This window comes from Plectropomus leopardus, chromosome 13 (genome assembly GCF_008729295.1).
Source record: "Plectropomus leopardus isolate mb chromosome 13, YSFRI_Pleo_2.0, whole genome shotgun sequence".
Taxonomy (NCBI): domain Eukaryota; kingdom Metazoa; phylum Chordata; class Actinopteri; order Perciformes; family Serranidae; genus Plectropomus; species Plectropomus leopardus.
The window spans coordinates 648,182-665,681 of NC_056475.1; the positions used below are offsets into that span (position 1 = coordinate 648,182).

General features: G+C 43.4%; 2 protein-coding genes across 2 annotated transcripts in view; both read left to right on the forward strand.

Moving 5' to 3' along the window:
* The window catches only part of LOC121952692 (rap1 GTPase-activating protein 2-like), a 50,153-nt gene extending 48,577 nt beyond the window's left edge, over positions 1–1,576 (forward strand). The window contains exons 10-11 of the mRNA XM_042499499.1: positions 310–484; positions 1,455–1,576. Coding sequence (XP_042355433.1) covers positions 310–484; positions 1,455–1,576 — 297 coding nt within the window. The remainder of the gene's footprint in view (positions 1–309; positions 485–1,454) is intronic.
* The window catches only part of pcf11 (PCF11 cleavage and polyadenylation factor subunit), an 18,972-nt gene continuing 2,940 nt past the window's right edge, over positions 1,469–17,500 (forward strand). Inside the window, 14 exon segments of the mRNA XM_042498688.1 lie at positions 1,469–1,823; positions 6,042–6,167; positions 6,436–6,618; positions 8,995–9,225; positions 10,119–11,125; positions 12,290–12,467; positions 13,417–13,825; positions 14,625–14,777; positions 15,136–15,525; positions 15,528–16,349; positions 16,352–16,398; positions 16,654–16,717; positions 17,171–17,296; positions 17,397–17,500. The exon segment at positions 17,397–17,500 is cut by the window's right edge and continues 26 nt beyond it. Of these exon segments, the coding sequence (XP_042354622.1) occupies positions 1,581–1,823; positions 6,042–6,167; positions 6,436–6,618; positions 8,995–9,225; positions 10,119–11,125; positions 12,290–12,467; positions 13,417–13,825; positions 14,625–14,777; positions 15,136–15,525; positions 15,528–16,349; positions 16,352–16,398; positions 16,654–16,717; positions 17,171–17,296; positions 17,397–17,500 (4,083 nt within the window). The 5' untranslated portion in view covers positions 1,469–1,580.

The window sequence follows — 17,500 nt, forward strand, 5'->3', positions numbered from 1 at the left end:
AGATCGCTGAATAATAATAATAATAAACCTTTAACCTAATAAACCTAATAAACCCATGGATGTATTATAAGGAAGTCTAATAATAAACCTCGGCCTCGTGCTGCTGCTGTGGGATTCTGGGAAACATATTTCGTTATGTAATCATAAAAACTCAACTGCTTCAATCCGATTGGCTCATGTGCGTGGCTGTTATTTCATCGCACCAATCACGGCCGAGAGTCCGGCCCAGGTGGCCTGGAACGAGCCAATGAGAACGAACTGACGTCACGCCAGCTATAAATCAGTCCGCGTGACGTATGCGACCCCCAGTCCACGGTCGCCATCTTCTCTTCGCCAGTAAACGGGCGGAGATCGACGGCGAGGCGACGGCAGAAATTACCCGAAACCGGGCGGTACAACGAACCGAGTCGGTCCGAAGCGTTAGCCGATGAGTTGATGGACTGCCTGCTGATCAATGGTTATGGTATCGATCAGGCTCGCGTAGGTTTGCCCGGGTCGCGCGGCTCAAAGATGGAGGAAAAAAAAAAAAAACCAAAAAATAAAAAAATCTTTTTGAAAATTCAGGTCCATTCTTTCCTGTCACGCTTGTGAGAGAGATGACAGAGAAGTTTGGGAAATGGCCCTTTAAAAAAAAACTTCCCACGATAAAGGGAAAGTTTTGGATTATAATGGAAGTGAGGTTGTATGACAACTAAAGATTAATTTACATTTCACTGATCAAAGAGAGTTCTCTCTCTGCAGAAGAAACACGCCAAATGCCCCCCCCACAATTTTTTTACGGGACCATTTTAAAAAAAAGATTATATTAGGAACGCCTTAGGATCAAGAGGTAGAAAACCTACCACTACCAGACTCACTGCAGCACGCCAGACCAATAAAACGCACCCCTTTGTGGGTGACGTAATGTGGAAACTGTGACCTCAAAACAGCGGCGGTCGACTGGATCTAGTATGACATTGATTAGATGTCACTCTGCCTCTCTGTCCTAATATAATACATATATATATATTATATAAATATAAATAAATATATATATGAAATAATATGGATTTTGAAATAATAATTGGAATGTAAATACCCCATTAAAAAATTGAAAAATGTTTATTAAAAAATTTTGAATATAAATAACCTTTTAAATGTTTAAAATCTGAATAATAATAATAATAATAAACCTTTAACCTAATAAACCTAATAAACCCATGGATGTATTATAAGGAAGTCTAATAATAAACCTCGGCCTCGTGCTGCTGCTGTGGGATTCTGGGAAACATATTTCGTTATGTAATCATAAAAACTCAACCTGCTTCAATCCGATTGGCTCATGTGCGTGGCTGTTATTTCATCGCACCAATCACGGCCGAGAGTCCGGCCCAGGTGGCCTGGAACGAGCCAATGAGAACGAACTGACGTCACGCCAGCTATAAATCAGTCCGCGTGACGTATGCGACCCCCAGTCCACGGTCGCCATCTTCTCTTCGCCAGTAAACGGGCGGAGATCGACGGCGAGGCGACGGCAGAAATTACCCGAAACCGGGCGGTACAACGAACCGAGTCGGTCCGAAGCGTTAGCCGATGAGTTGATGGACTGCCTGCTGATCAATGGTTATGGTATCGATCAGGCTCGCGTAGGTTTGCCCGGGTCGCGCGGCTCAAAGATGGAGGACAAAGCGGCGCGGGAGGACGCCTGCCGGGAGTACCAGTCCTCTCTGGAAGACCTGACGTTCAACAGCAAGCCGCACATCAACATGCTCACCATCCTGGCCGAGGAAAACCTCAACTTCGCCAAGGATATCGTGGCAATTATTGAAGCGCAAATCAGCAAGGTTTTTATGAAAATAGAATATTTCACCTTTGAGCTGTGTTTCTGTGGATGTGTGTTCGCGAGCGGGCCCGGGACACGCTGCGTTAGCCGTTAGCTCAACATGGCGGCCGCGCCGCGCTCCTCCGACGCTCGGTACATTCCGAAGGAAACAGCCGGGGGAGAAGCCCGCCGAGCCCGCGAGAGAGGCGCGATTCCCCGCTCTTCCATTAACCCATCTGTGCCCGCAGACTCACGGTGCCGTCTACTGAAACTTTATTGTTACGGCCATATTGAAACAGCACGTTGTACACGTCGATTTAAAAACAGGTTAAAGTTCAGTTTCATCGAGAAAACAACCAAAAAATATCTAAATATCTCAAACAACAACCGTGTTTACTTTGTATTTAAGCTCAGCTCATATTATACGCCATATAGCCTAACTCACTTTTTCACATAATTCCAGTTTTCTAGTTCATAAATAACTGAATCCTCGCGACAATGAGAGACAGATAACTAGGAAATGAAAAGCCTTAGTGTTTTTAATGACGCAGGATAGAGTGAAATACATAAAAGATAAATCAAATTAATACATTTTAAGTGGTAAGCTACTTTCTTTCTGCCTAGTCATAGACAAACCGTTTTTGTCTGGAGTTTGGACAAATGAGTAAAAATGTTTAAATTGTGTTTAATTTCTTTAGTAGAATTTATTAATCTATTGTGAAAGGTGATAGTCACGGACAGTTTAAGAGGCACGGCGCCATAAAAAGCCATGTGGACCTAATGTTTCAGCGCACATTCTGTGGTACCATAAGCAAACCAAAAATAATAAAGATGATAGTTTAACACTCACCTTTTGTCACAGCAATCCTAATTTTCCCAGTAAATAACTTATGTGTTAAATATAAGTAAAATGTGTTAATATATGTTTATATATTAACCCTTACGAGCTGAGTCATAACAATTCGCAGCAGTAAAAAAAATTCAAAATCAAAACTGGTTTTGAAGAGTTACACAACACGGGGTGGAGTGTATTATGTGGACTAAGATAAAATTAAAGACTCACTCACTTTTTGTCAGTGGTCATGGTTTTTGGGGGGAAAAAGGAAAATGCTCCACTTGAGTGAAATTTCTTCAGCACAATTTATTAAACATGGGAAGTACAGTTTATAGGAGGCAAACAATAAATAAAGTCAATTTTATACCTTAAAACAACGGCCATGTCAACGTAATGTTTAAGCCCACGTGCTGCGATAAGCAAAAAAAAAAAAACAAAAAACATTGGCATTTGAAGGCAATGTTAATATACAACCGCAGTTAGTTTACTCACATTTTTGTCACAGTAATCCTGGTTTTCTTGTTAATAAATAACCTGCTTTTATGGTACTTCCCCTTACTTCACAAGCTCGAAGCAATCACCAACAATAAATACTAAATTAAAAGCTGTTCTTTGAGGATGAAACATGGCGAAGTACTGTTTTTAGGAGGAAAATAATAAAGTTCTGTTAATGTTAAATGTTGCAATAACAATGTCATCAATACTTTAATGAAAAGCTCACGTGCTGTAATAAGCAAAACAAGAAACTTAAGTTATATTTTCAACATATAATTTATTATATTTTTTACACACATGTAAATGTTCAAGTTTCAGTTATAGTAACAAAATGTTAAATAAAGAAACCCTTTTATTTTCATTAATGTTGGCCTCGCTGTAAGTGGTAATAAAAATAATTCTGTTATATTATGATATTTTCGTACTCGTCCTGCTCGAACCCAGATGAAACTGGGCACAAGTGGGTTAATATATTAAGTTTGCTTTAATCACCTTTTTGCTGTTTTTTTGTCGGATTTCGCTACATTGACGTGAAATTAATTGTTTGTCAGTTTTGTCTCTTCGGAGTAAACTTCGTGTATCTAGAGCCGATTGTCAGAAAATTTAGGTAGCAGTCGTTGATCGCTTTTTTAAGTAATTTAGATGATTCTCAAACATTCTCTGATTCCAGCTTATTGAAATGTGAAGTTTAAAAAAAAAGTATGATAGTAAGATTAATGTTAAGGACATCAATCTTTTTAATCAGTTTATTTACATTTTATAGATGAAATGAATCGAAAATAATTAGAATAATCAAAGGGTACAATTAATGATTAATTCATCACTGGTTTTTCTTTTCTATAAAAAATAAACGAATGAAAAACTGAACAGTTTTCTGGTCGTCAGATGTCCAAAGTCTAAAGCGTTTCGGTTCACTGTGATAGAAAAAGAAGGACTTCATATTGACATCCGAGAAGCTGGAACCAGAGAGAACTTGACCAAAAAAGAACCAATCGATGAATTGCTGATTCACTTTTTGCGAAACTAGTTTTCAACGTCCAAATTTCTCCACCGTTGACTCCAGCTGTCAAACCAGCGTATTTTAACTCTGTGAACCGTCAGGCTGAACTGAAGTGAAAATCCACCGAAAAATATCTTTGCTTTTAATGATGCCGTTTGTGTGAACGTCAACATGAAGCTCAACAGATACCTCAAGGTCATAACACACTGACATATGTGGTTTATTTCTTAAATTTATTCTTTAAACACAGTTAACTTTTGGCTTCGGTGCAACGGTGCCGTTTAACAGCTGTTTTTATTACTGCATGTTGAAACAGGCGTTAGAGCAGGAAGCGAACACGAAGGAAGCGCATAACAAAGTTAGATGAAAGTAAATTTTAAACCTGAAAAACAAGCTACAGAAAGCCAAAGAAAACATCCCACTTTTTAGTCTCCTTTTATAGAAGTATTTCACATGAACATATTTGACATTTTTGATGAATTGGTCGTCGTTGTTTGCTGTCGTCGTTTAAAAATCAGACTGATGTAATTTTTTCATCAAATACACGATGGGATATCATTAAATTATTGTTCATTATTCATTAAAGACCTTTAACATAAAAACATCAAATGAATTTGGTAGAAGATGATTTCAAAAACAGCGACATCTAGTGGATTTTTTCAGCATTACAAACTGAAAAGTAGAGATAGCTCAGTCAGGTTGACTTAAAATGTGCTGAGCAGGACATGAAAGGGTTATGGGAAAAAAACTTTTTCTTTTTAAGTCTTTAAGTAATATATTGACTCAGTCAAATTTATTGGCAACAATAAGTACGAACTCTATAATTAGAATCTGCTGTTTTTTTGACTTTTGATAAAAGTAAGAAAGCAAAACAATAATGAACACAAGATACTTAAAGTTAAATAAATGAACAAAGCGTTGGTTGCTCGGCTTTATTTTTTTGTTTAGTTTGTATTATTTCTGGTGGATTTTGATTTTAGCAGCCTGATGGTTCTCAGCCGCCTCACGTCGTGTTTGAATCCGGATCTCGTCGTGTTTTTGGGTTGTGAACCGATGTGGTCAGGTGTCTGATGTTGGACGCAGGAGACTCGTCTGTCTCCTCCTGCAGAGTCAGCGGTCAGCCTCCTGTGTGTGTGCGCGTGCGTGCATGTGTGAGTGCGTGTGTGTGCGTGCACTAACCAAACAGAGCTTTGGTGATCAGATCAGACAGAAAAATGCTTTAATTCACTAGTGAATTTTATTGAATTACTGAAATGTCATTGAATGGTTAAAATGTTATAATAAAAAATGTGAAATGTGCTTTTTGTCATTTTTTATTTCCCAGTGTAATTTATTGGTCTGGTTTCCATTTCCTGACACGTCCGAGCGTGACTCGGCTCGTACTGACAGTCAGCCGAGGCTGCAGGTCATTAACAGTTAATCTGATGGGTTATTCATGTTTTTAAAGAGTGAAGGAGAGAGAGCTGAAAGGGTTAAACTCTGACACAATGAACAAAAGTTAAAGTGTGTTCACGAGTCAAAGAGTCGCCTGGGTAAATGTACAAAGAGCGGTTGGAGAAGAAACCCTCTTTGGAGGTAAACGGTTCCTGAGGACTGGACTGTCTTAATGCATCATGGACATGTTGTCTCTGGGGAGACACGTCTCTGCTGACTCTGCAGACTGAAGATTTTTCAGTTTGTTTTTGGAGCCCGCTCAGGAGTTTAACCGGAGGCGTCTGTTTTTCTGCAGCTGGACTGAATTTTTATTTTTTTCATCGCTGGGTACCGCCTCTATTTTTTGGCGCTAAAATCATTTTTTTGGTGGACACGGCGGGTGGTGAGGGTTGATCCTGTCAGGTTGTGCTGTTCTGAAATGTTGCTTTTTAACCCCCTGTTGTTTTCTAAACTTGTCGAGTTCTCTATTGCTCCAGGCCCCCTCCACCGAGAAGCTTCCAGTTTTGTACTTAGTGGATTCCATAGTGAAGAATGTTGGAGGAGAGTACCTTGCAGTGTTTGCTAAAAACCTAATCACTTCATTTATATGTGTCTTTGAAAAGGTACAGTTCTCTTTGCTGCCGTTCAAACATTTTAACGCACTCAATCTGTTAGCCGCACACTTCACCTCCCTCCTGTTTGTTGTGTTGCTTGCTTTCTCTGTGTGGTCTCCTGCACTCTGCTCCTCCACACTGATTAATGCCATAACTAGTCTGCTAATAAACGAGGGAGGAAATAGTTAAAATTCAGTCATTTGAAATGTGATGTGAGTTTTTGCTGCTGAAGTGTGGCAGGTTTCTGTTTGGACCAAGCGCTGTCTTCTGTTTGTAGGTGGATGAAAACACTAGAAAGAGTCTGTTCAAGCTGCGCTCCACGTGGGACGACGTGTTCCCGCTCAAGAAGCTGTACCTGCTGGACGTGCGGGTCAACTCCATGGACCCGGCGTGGCCCATCAAGCCGCTGCCGCCCACCGTCAACGCCAGCATTCACGTCAACCCAAAGTTCTTAAAGCAGGTGTGTATGTGCTGCACACACTCAGACAGCGTTCACACGAGGGGCTGGAGGTGCTTGAATTTGACTCTCGAGAACAGCCGTGATTTTGATTTGAGACTGTTTTGAATTGGGGGGGGGGGCAGTGAGAGATGTTGGTAGTAATATGAGTTATTCTTTAGACGCGTCTGCTGAACTGTTAAATGTTTCTATGCAAAGATTTTTGATAAACAAGCTCAGTTTTGTGCCTTTTTATGCTCTATGACAGATATTTAACTAAAGGGCCCCAACAGGGTGCCAGGTGGCCCCCCCAAACATTTTCTATTTCACAATATAAATAAAGCGATCGACACTGAATAGTTTTTGTCCTTTTAGTCTCCATAAGGTGTCAGAGACGTAAAACAGCATCAAAATAGAGCTTGTCGATCAAAAAAAGTCAGAGGAGGATCCCCACACCCCCGACAGAGGACACAGCTGAGACACTCATGTCCTCAAATTCTGGGGGGAAAATGACCTAATGTCTGAGAAATGTTCAAAAATCCACAAAATGTCCTAAAATCTTAGAAATGTCTTAAAATCCTGAAAACATTCTAAAAAAAGCCCCAGAACCCAAGACAACTTCTAATATCAAAAATAATGTTTAATCCTACCAATCACCTTCAATCCTAAAAAACATCCTAAAAAAGAAAATGTTTAAGTCTGAGAAAAAATCCACAAACTGTCCGTAAGTCCTAAAATCCTAGAAATGTCCTAAAATCTTGGAAATGTGCTAATACTAAAATGTCCAAAAATCCTAAAATAGCCTCAGATTTTATGTTGTAAAGAATGTATTTTGAAGTGAGACGCTGAGATGTCTCTGCACAAAAATGCAAAAAAGGTCAATTTAATGAGCAGCTTCACAGAGTGAAAACCGAGAATCGTTTTTTTTAAATTCGACTCTGTGATGTGATGGTTGGAAGTTTTAAAGCAGAGGAGAATCGGTGTCCGGGATCTTTCAGCGTCCTGCCGTGAGTCTGTCTCTGCTGCAGAGACGCCGTGCTGAATCCGTCTTTTTACTCTGAGCCGAAACTCTGATTCCAGTTTCTTCACATCTGAAGATTTCATCACATCCTGTTTGATCGATGAATTTGATCACATTTACATTTCGAAGACGATTTATCAGCAAAATCATTTTATGAATCTGAGGTCACAAACAACGGCCGTGTACTAACACGGTTTTTGTTAACAGCTTCTTTTATAGAACAGAAAATAATTAAAATGCTGACTGTAATTCTAATAATCTAAAAATCATGTTTTTAAATGTTTCGTTTTGTCTGACTGACTGTGCAAAGTTTAAATATGTATTTGTGAGCTCATCCTCACGAGGCTGCAGTCAGAAAACAGACCTGAGCTGATTTTTAACTTCTGTTAACCCTTTGAAACCCGGAGCCACATCGCTCGTCCGGAGCCGCTTTCAGACTTAAGTATTCATCACTCTGAAACGTGAGCGCGTTGATGCTGTTTCTTTGGAAAACACGAGACAAAAGGCACAGAGGGACTTGATGAGAAACAAATTTGAAAAATATTTTTTAAAAAAGGGAGGGAAAAAACATAATTATCATAGTTACATATTTAAAATAATTTATTTTAAATATTGAAATTATAATTTTTAAGCACTTTCTAAGTCTTCTTTGCCTTGTTTATTTATTTACTTTCTGTTTTTTTTGTTTGGTTTGTTTCATTAATTTCTTGCTAATGTCTCTTTTTGTTGCTCCCGTTTTCTTGAAAGACAAAAAACCAAATCGCTCCGGTTTCAAAGCGCTGACGACTCGATTGATCAACTTTCGTTTCAGCTCAAGATGAGTCAGCAATAAAAATAATCTTTTTTGGATGTCTGTAAATAACTGTAACATAAAATCAAAAGCAGACAAACATCTCTGTGAAAAATAATCTCACAATAATTATTTCATGATTTCTGACCCTCTGCTCGTGTTCCCTCAAGTCAAACATGATTTAAATTCCTAAAATGTTTATATTTGCGTCTCTCAGCAGGAATAACTTCTCACAGCCGTTACTCACCTGCTCTAATATTAAACCAGACTCTGAAAAAACAGGAGCTCCCGTCGGCTGGAAAATTAATTTTTAGTTTGTGAAAATGGAAAAAGTTGAGGGGTCAGAGTCGGAGGAAGTGGGCAAACTAGGCGGGTTTCCATCAACCCTCAAATTGCGCAAATTTAAATTGCGAGAACAAAATACGCCTCGTGGAAACACGTAAATTTTGAAAAACTCATGGAAATGCAGTCATCTAAAAATATCGCTCAAGTTTTGTGCAAATCTGTGACGGAAGCCCGCCGACTGACAGACTCCTCTTTGTCCGTCCCTCTCTTGTCCTGACCCTCTGTGTCCTCGCCGTGTCTCCAGTCGGAGGAGGGGTCTCCCCCGCAGCCCGCCTCCGCTCAGCCTTCGCCGCCGCAGCCTCCGCCGGCGGCACCGGCGGCGCCCGCTCCCCCGCCGGCCGCCGCCGCCGTCAGCCAGTCGAGCCTGACTCAGGAGCAGCTGATCCGACAGCAGCTGCTGGCCAAACAGAAACAGCTGCTGGAGCTGCAGCAGAAGAAGATCGAGCTGGAGCTCGAGCAGACCAAAGCTCAGCTGGTAGGACGCCGCACGACTGCGCCCACAACACCCCGCCCCCAAACGCCCCGCCCCCAAAACGCCAAACATAAGCATCTGTAGCCCGAGTCGTTCTCCCTTTGAGCATCATTGTCACTAAAAACACAGCAAGGGCAAGATCTGACCAATCAGAGAGGGTTTACAGAGCTGACACACACTGGGACACACAGGGACATCAGGACACACACCGGGACATCAGGACACACACAGGGACACACACCGGGACATCGGGACACACACCGGGACATCAGGACACACACAGGGACACACACCGGGACATCGGGACACACACTGACACACACAGGGACACACTGGGACATCAGGACACACACAGGGACACACTGGGACATCAGGACACACACAGGGACACACTGGGACATCAGGACACACACCGGGACACACAGGGACATCAGGACACATACTGACACACACAGGGAGGGACATCAGGACACACACTGACACACACAGGGACATCAGGACACACACTGACTCACACCAGGACACACCGGGACATCGGGACACACACACTGACACACACTAGTACATCAGGACACACACGGGGACACACCGGGACATCAGGACACACACAGGGATATACTGACACACTGACACGAGTGTGTGTGGCTGTTACTGTTCTCTTTAGGTTTTGAACCAGCCAACGATTTCTTACATTTTTAGTTCAGTAACTTTTAAATTACTTCATCATGCCTTTGACTTTAAAGTTTTTAATTCTCACGTGTATTTATAGTTAAATGTTTAAAGGTGAATATTTAGAAACGTTGCGTTACCTCTGTCTCCTGTTATCCTGGTAGTTTAGTCAGAGCTTAAAGTCCGTCCTCCTCTGCAGGCTGACGCTCGTTTGTTTGTGTCTGCAGGCTGGAGGGTTTGTGATGCCGACGCCGACTCCGGTGGCGCCGAGCACACCGCCCAAGACGGGCAGCCAAACGGCCCCCGTGGTCCGGCCCTGGGTCCCCGTGGGTCAGACTCAGACGGACGCCAAGGTGCCCACCAGAGACCCCCGACTGAACCGCAGCGCACCCCCCGCCGCCTCACAGCCCAAAGAACAGCCTGCTGGGAAGAAAGACGGCGCCGCCACTCCTGAGAAATCCACCCGGCCGGAGAAGGCCCGGACGCCCAAGAAGGAGGCGTCTGAGGACAAGGACAAGTCCAAGTCCAAGTCTCCGTCTCCACTTGCCAAAAGCGTCCCGAGTAAAACCAAACAGCCGGAGGCCGAGAAGTCAGCAGACAGCACCAAGAAAGACCCCAGGCTGAAGAAACGCACGCAGGACAAGAGCGGGGACGCCAAGGATGACGAGCAGAAGGAGAAAAAGAGGTGCACCGAGAAGAAGGAGCGCGAGGGCGCCGCCCGGGGGCCCGACCGAGGGTCTGACCGAGGGTCTGACCGGGGGCCCGACCCTCAGAGGTTACACAAGGGGAAGCTGGTGAACGGTTCGGTGACAAAACACGACCGCGACGAGCCGGCTGACAAACCCGAGTTCAAGACGGGAGGCAACGCCCGTACGCACGCACGCAAACGTACCCGCTCCCGCTCCAGGTCCCGCTCCCCCACCGCCTCCCCGAAGAGGAAGGACAGACGGTCCCCCAAGAGCAGAGCCCGCAGCAGCTCCCTGTCCCCGTCCCCGTCCCACAAAGCCAGCAAACCCAGGAGGGCCTGTGCCGACGAACCCGACCACGGCAAGCCCCGAGACCCCCGCCCCGCACCCAAGAAGAACCAATCAGAGAGCAGGAGGTCAAAGAGGCCGGCGGAGGACCGCCACTCCGAGTCTAGAGAGTCTCACTCGCCACGGAGCCACGACGCAGGAGGCAAGGACGCTAAGGACGCTCCTCACCGCTGGAGGAGCGGCTGGGAAGAAAACAAACAGTGAGTCAGCAAATCAAAACTCATCACGACCAGTAATATACCAATAATATACTAACAGTATTCCAGTAATATACCAGTAATATACCAACAGTATTCAAGTAATATACCAATAATATACCAGTAATATACCAGTAACATACCAATAATATACCAGTAATATACCAGTAACATACCAACAGTATTCCAGTAATATACCAACAGTATTCAAGTAATATACCAATAATATACCAGTAATATACCAACAGTATTCCAGTAATGTGCCACTAATATGCCAGTAATATACCAGTAATATACCAACAGTATTCCAGTAATATACCAGTAATATACCAGTAATATACCAGTAATATACCAACAGTATTCCAGTAATGTGCCACTAATATGCCAGTAATATACCAGTAATATACTAACAGTATTCCAGTACTATACCAGTAATGTACCAGTAATATACCAACAGTATTCAAGTAATATACCAATAATATACCAGTAATATACCAGTAATATACCAACAGTATTCCAGTAATGTGCCACTAATATGCCAGTAATATACCAATATTCTTCAGAAATCTATTCATATGTTTTGCAGGGACAAATCCTGAGATTTAAGCTATATTTTCCAGACATTTATTTATTTTTTGACATTTTAATTGGTCCCTTTTTTTCAGGATAAAAAAGCCCAAACACTTTCTGGTTGCCCAGATGTGCTCTTTCGTTGCTCTTTCGTTGCTCTTTCGTCGCTCTTTCGTCGCTCTTTCGTCGCTCTTTCGTCGCTCTTTCGTCGCTCTTTCGTCGCTCTTTCGTCAGCACTTGATGCCAACAAACTAGCACTTTGAAACAACTGTGACCGAAATCACTGAAAACCTTCAACATTTTCTGGTTGCAGCTTCTTGAATTTGACGGATGTAGAATAGTTTGATCTGATATTCGGACATTTTAACTTGATCAATGACTGGAGAAACACGAGGAGATGAATTGTTAGTCAGTAATAAAGAAAGGTGAAAATTAAAGTTCTGTTCGGGCCTCAGATTTAGATTTTTAATAATTAGATTTTGATCATCTGTCTCATAAGTGAAATTAAGTTGTTTGTGCAGCAGTGAAGTCAGCAAATAGTCGCTGATTTTTTTTTTTACTTGATTGAAGTTAAAAACTGTGTGTGTGTGTGTTCAGTACGAAGCTGCCGGAGGAGCCTCACCTGAAGCCTTCAGCTCCTCAGAGACACAAACAGCACAGTGGCCCGCCTCGTCCCACCACCCCCCGCACGCCCAAGCACCGCCTCAGCGTCGACGCCAACCTGCAGATCCCCGAAGTCCTTAACTCCGCCTCCAAGAAGGACCTGCTGAGGAGGGTACGACACACACACGCACACACACCTATTAGTGATCAGAAACTGAAGTTATGTTGCAGAGCAGTTTTTGTTTTTTTTAATTGAATCCTGAAAGATTTGCAAATATTTTATTAAAAAAGCTTGGATTTATTGGTAAATTTTTGAAATTGAATTATTTTAATTAGTTTTTAGTAAATAAACAAAATGTAGCAGAATATCATGACACAAGAATAATGTGGAAAAAGAAATTAACAACATGCAAATGAAATAAAGACAAAGATAATTGTGGGGATTCAAAGCAAAACAGATCAAAGTGCAATAACTCAACAAATTAATCAATAATAGTGATAATAGCCCTACATTAAATTAATGCATTAATTTAATTATGTAGTTAAATAATCAATTTTTAATGATGAACATGTACAGAGTTTTCTGTGTACATGTTCATCATTAAAAATTGATTATTTAACTACATAATTAAATTAATGCATTAATTTAATGTAGGGCTATTATCACTATTATTGATTAATTTGTTGAGTTATTGCACTTTGACAGTTCATGAATAATAATATCACATCTGTAATTATGACTTTCTCAGTCATAGTTACAAATAAATTAATAAAATAATAATAAAAAATTGGTCATAAATAATAATAATAATAATAGTGGTTGCGGTCAGAGACTTAATCACAAATGAATAAATAAAATAATAATAATAATATTAAAAAAAAATAGTTCATTGGTAAAAAAAATGATAATAATAATAATAGTGGTTGTGTTCACAGACGTCTTAATAAATGATAATAATGAAACATTAGTGGGACTTTTTGTTTCACATTAAGAGTCTCTAAGGTTTTTTCAGGCCTTTATAATAATTATCGAGCATCAGGAAACAGAAACAAACGTTTTGCTGATGTGGCGTGTCCCTCCTGCTGTTGTTGTGATGCTCGCCGTCGTCTCGTCTCTGCAGGCGAGTAAGCGTCTGGAGAGCGGCGAGATCACCGAGGAGGACTTCCTGAACATGGCCCACAAGATCAAACACTTCTTCCAGTATCAGGAGGAGAAGCAGCAGCGCTCCGACAGCTGGGACGACTCCGCCGACTTCCCCGCCAAGAAACCGCCGCTGCTGACCACGCCGGCCCCCGCCGCCCTGCCGCGGCCCCTCGAGGACATGGACCCGGCGGAGCTGTCATACTACGAACACAAGTCCAAGCTGAGGAAGACGCAGGTGACCCACCGAAACCACGGAGAGGAGTGGGAGGCGGAGGAGAGTCCGGAGGAGGGCGAGGATTCAGGACAGGGCGAGAAGACGGGTGGCGGCCGCGGCGCCGGACACCCGCCATCACATAAATACAGCCGGGTGCCACGAGACAGACAAGGTGAGCCTGGGACATGACTTAAGTTAATCTACAAAACATTCGTTTCCAGCTTTGTTTTTAGAGACAAAAGTCTGCTGATCTTCCCAGATGTTTGTTAAATGTTGTTGTTTTTTTTTATATCAGTAAAACTTCAAAAAAGAATATGGTTCAAATGTTAGAAAAATATTGCAAAAATGTTTAACAAAATATTGTTAAAATGTCTAAAAAATGAATTAAATATCCAAAAACAGGGAATGGGGTTAAATGCCACAAAGAGATGTTACATGTTGAACAAATGTGGTAAAATGTCAAGATTTTTTTTAATCAAACATTGAATGTTTGAAACCTATCAGCAGAGTGGTTAAATATCTGGAAAATATTGTTAAAATATGGTAAAGTGTCCAAAAATATACGTAAATAACAGGAAAATACTACTAAAATGTCTGGAAAATATCATGATAAATATATAAATATAAAATATTGTTTATCTGTCCAAATTTATATATATATATAATTTTTAAAAAAAAAAAATACTTAGCGCTCAGAGATGATGATATATATATCATCATCTCTGAGCACAAAGTATTTTTTTTAAAAACATATATATATATATATATATATATATATATATATATATATATATATATATATATATATATATATATATATATATATATATATATATATATATATATATATATATATATATGTATATATATGTATATATATATATGTATGTATATATATGTATGTATGTATATATTTTGATAATGAGCTGTTGTCGTGGTGTCACTGATGCGTGCTGGTTGATGACTCGCAGGTGAGCGGGGGAGTAAAGAGCGCGAGGAGCCCCGGGCCCCGCTCGGCCCCATGATGATTGAGGAGTACCACCACGGCGCCAAAGAGTTCCCGCCCCCCCTTAAGTCTCTGCCGGGCCTTCGCTTCAGGAGGAGAGCCGACCCCCGAGAGTCCAGTGAGTCTCCGCCCTGCACGCAGAACACCTACATATTTTGGGGATTTTTCATCTTTTTTATTTTTTTTTATTTTTTTTCTTTAAATATTTTTGGCATTTTCTTTGTAAACTTAAGTTTTTAAAATTACATTTTCTTTAAAAAAAAAAACAAAAAACACCCAAATTGACATCATTTATCACAGTCAGAAAAATCCTGTTTGAATCTCATTCAAAACAAGAAAAAAAATTTGGGGGTCCCTTGAAAAGAAAAGTCCTGGAAAAGTTTTGAAACTTATCATCTGTCTTCACGTCTCTGTAGTGTCTGTCCAAGTGGACACTTGGTGATTTAACGTCCTCACGAGTCTCCGTCTGTCCCCAGGTGAGCGGGAGTGGACGTCTCCGCTGACGGAGCGCCAGCGCGAGGAGCAGAAGAGCGGCTATGACGCTCCGCGGAGATTCGGCCCACCTGCCGACTCCAGACTCGCCGACCCGCGGAGGCCGGAGGGGGCCCCCCCCGCCGGGGCCACGGTGCTCAGGAACTGTCCCAGCCCGGCGGGTGTGGAGGCGCCGCGGTTCGAGCGTGAGCGTCTGTCGCCGCTGCACCAGAAGGACTCAGCAGAAATGAGCCCGGTCCCCCGCTTCGAGAGCCCCAACAGTGAACACTCTGATGATGGGCCCCTGGAGGCCCCGCCTCTTCCCCCTCCTCCCAAATCCATCCTGAAAGTGCCAGGCCGCTCGGGGCCCCTGTCCTCTGTCCGCCAGCACAGTGACTCCCAGGACACACGCCACCTCACGACGGGGGGCACCCGCCCGCACGCTACGAGGGGCCTGGCCACATGGGCCCCTCCAGACCGCACGCTCCAGGGTGGTACGAGGGCAGTGGCCCTGTGCGCTACGAGGACTCATCACGATTTGAGGCGCCGCACCACGCAGGCCCCAGCAGGTTCGACGGGGGGCCGCCTCATCACAACCTGCCAGAGCGATTTGAGGGGCCCCACATGTCTCTCGGTCCGGTCAGAGGCGGGGACAGCATCAGCCGCCTTGACGGGCCCCCTCACCCTCAGGGCCCAGGGAGGTTTGATGGACCCATCAGTCAGCAGCCCCCGGTTAGGTTTGAGGGCCCAATTCAGCGCTTCGAGGGCCCGCTACGCTTTGACAACAACATGGCCCTGGGCCCTGGAGCTGGACCAATTGGCTTCCAGCAGCCGCGGCCCCTGCGCTTCGACGGCCCTCCAAACCAGATGGGCCCCATGAGGTTTGAGAACCCCAGTCATATGCGCTTCGATGGGCCCGTTCAGCCGGGGCCCAGGTTTGACTTACCCAACGTAGCCCACCAAGGCGGGCCCCCACTGTATGAGGGGCCCCTGAGGTTCCCCCAACACAACCTGCAGCCCCCTATGAGACCCCTGGCCCCACCCATCTATGACAGTCCCCTGGGCCCCCAGCAGAACTTCAACATGGGCCCCCAGCGCTTCCCGGAGCCCCTGAACCCTCAGTTCCAGACGGGTCCGATGGCGTTCCCGGCGGGGCCCAACCTGCAGCCAGGGGGAAGCTTCAACATGCAGCCGGGGCCGCCCTTCAGCCAGCCGGGCCCGGGCCCTTCTACAACCCCGCGGCCCCCGCCGTCAGCATGCCGCAGCCGGTGAGTCCCCCGCCGATGATGTCACAGCTGATGATGTCACATCCTGAAAGTTTAATGTTTCACTCTGAGAGTCGACGGCAGGTTCTCTGCTCTGCAGTTATTAAAGGTTAATAAAGGTTATTACATGTGAATAAAGGTTAATAAAGGTTATTACATGTGAATAAAGGTTATTACATGTAAATAAAGGTTATTACATGTGAATAAAGGTTATTAAATGTGAATAAAGGTTAATAAAGGTTCTGCGTTTGTTTCCAGGTGAACCTGTTGGGGAACCCGTCGCAGCCGTTCCTGCCTCAGAGCTCGGCGCCGTTCACTCAGAGTAAGACCCTCCTGATTTTAACTGTTCGTCACTGTTTCAGGGATTTATGGTCATAAAAAAAGTCATGGAATCCAGCCTGGAAAAGTCCTGGAACTTTGTCTTAGAGACATATATTATATTATGAATATTTTCAGGACCTTCAGAAATTTTCACGAAAAAAGGTAAAAATGTATGTTTGGTTTTTTAAATCACAAAAATTGTAAATAGCCAACATTTCAAATGCCAAAAAAAATTTAAAGGAAAAATTTTTTTTTTTTTTTTTTTTTTTTAAGAAAAACTCAAATCACCAAATTATAGTTCCAAGTTCGATGTCGGTTTGAGGGTATGTTTGGTCTTTAACATTTCCCTCAGGGTCCTGGAAAAGTCCTGGGACTTTGATAGCAGAGCTGTGTAGTGTTTCTGCCTCTCACTGGTGTGCTTTTATTTCTGTATTTTATTTTTTTGTGTCTGCAGCTCCGCAGGTCGTCCCCACAGAGAATCACTTCGGTCAGGTCGACGTTAACGACCTGCTGACCAAACTCATCTCCACCGGCATCATCAAACCCTCGCAGCCCGACGCCGCGCCGGCCCCTGGCTCCGGTCAGTGACCGCCTCCGCTCTCGAGCGTCTGACGCGTTGGAAAGTTTGAGTTTCTCTCTGATCGTCTTTTATAACGACTCGGTCCGGTTTTGTTTTCCAGAGTCGGCCTCGGTGGCCTCGGCGGCTCCTCCTGCGGTCGAGGAGGAGGAAGAGGAGGCCGAGGAGGCGGAGGAGGACGAGGACGTTGACGTCCCGGACCTCACC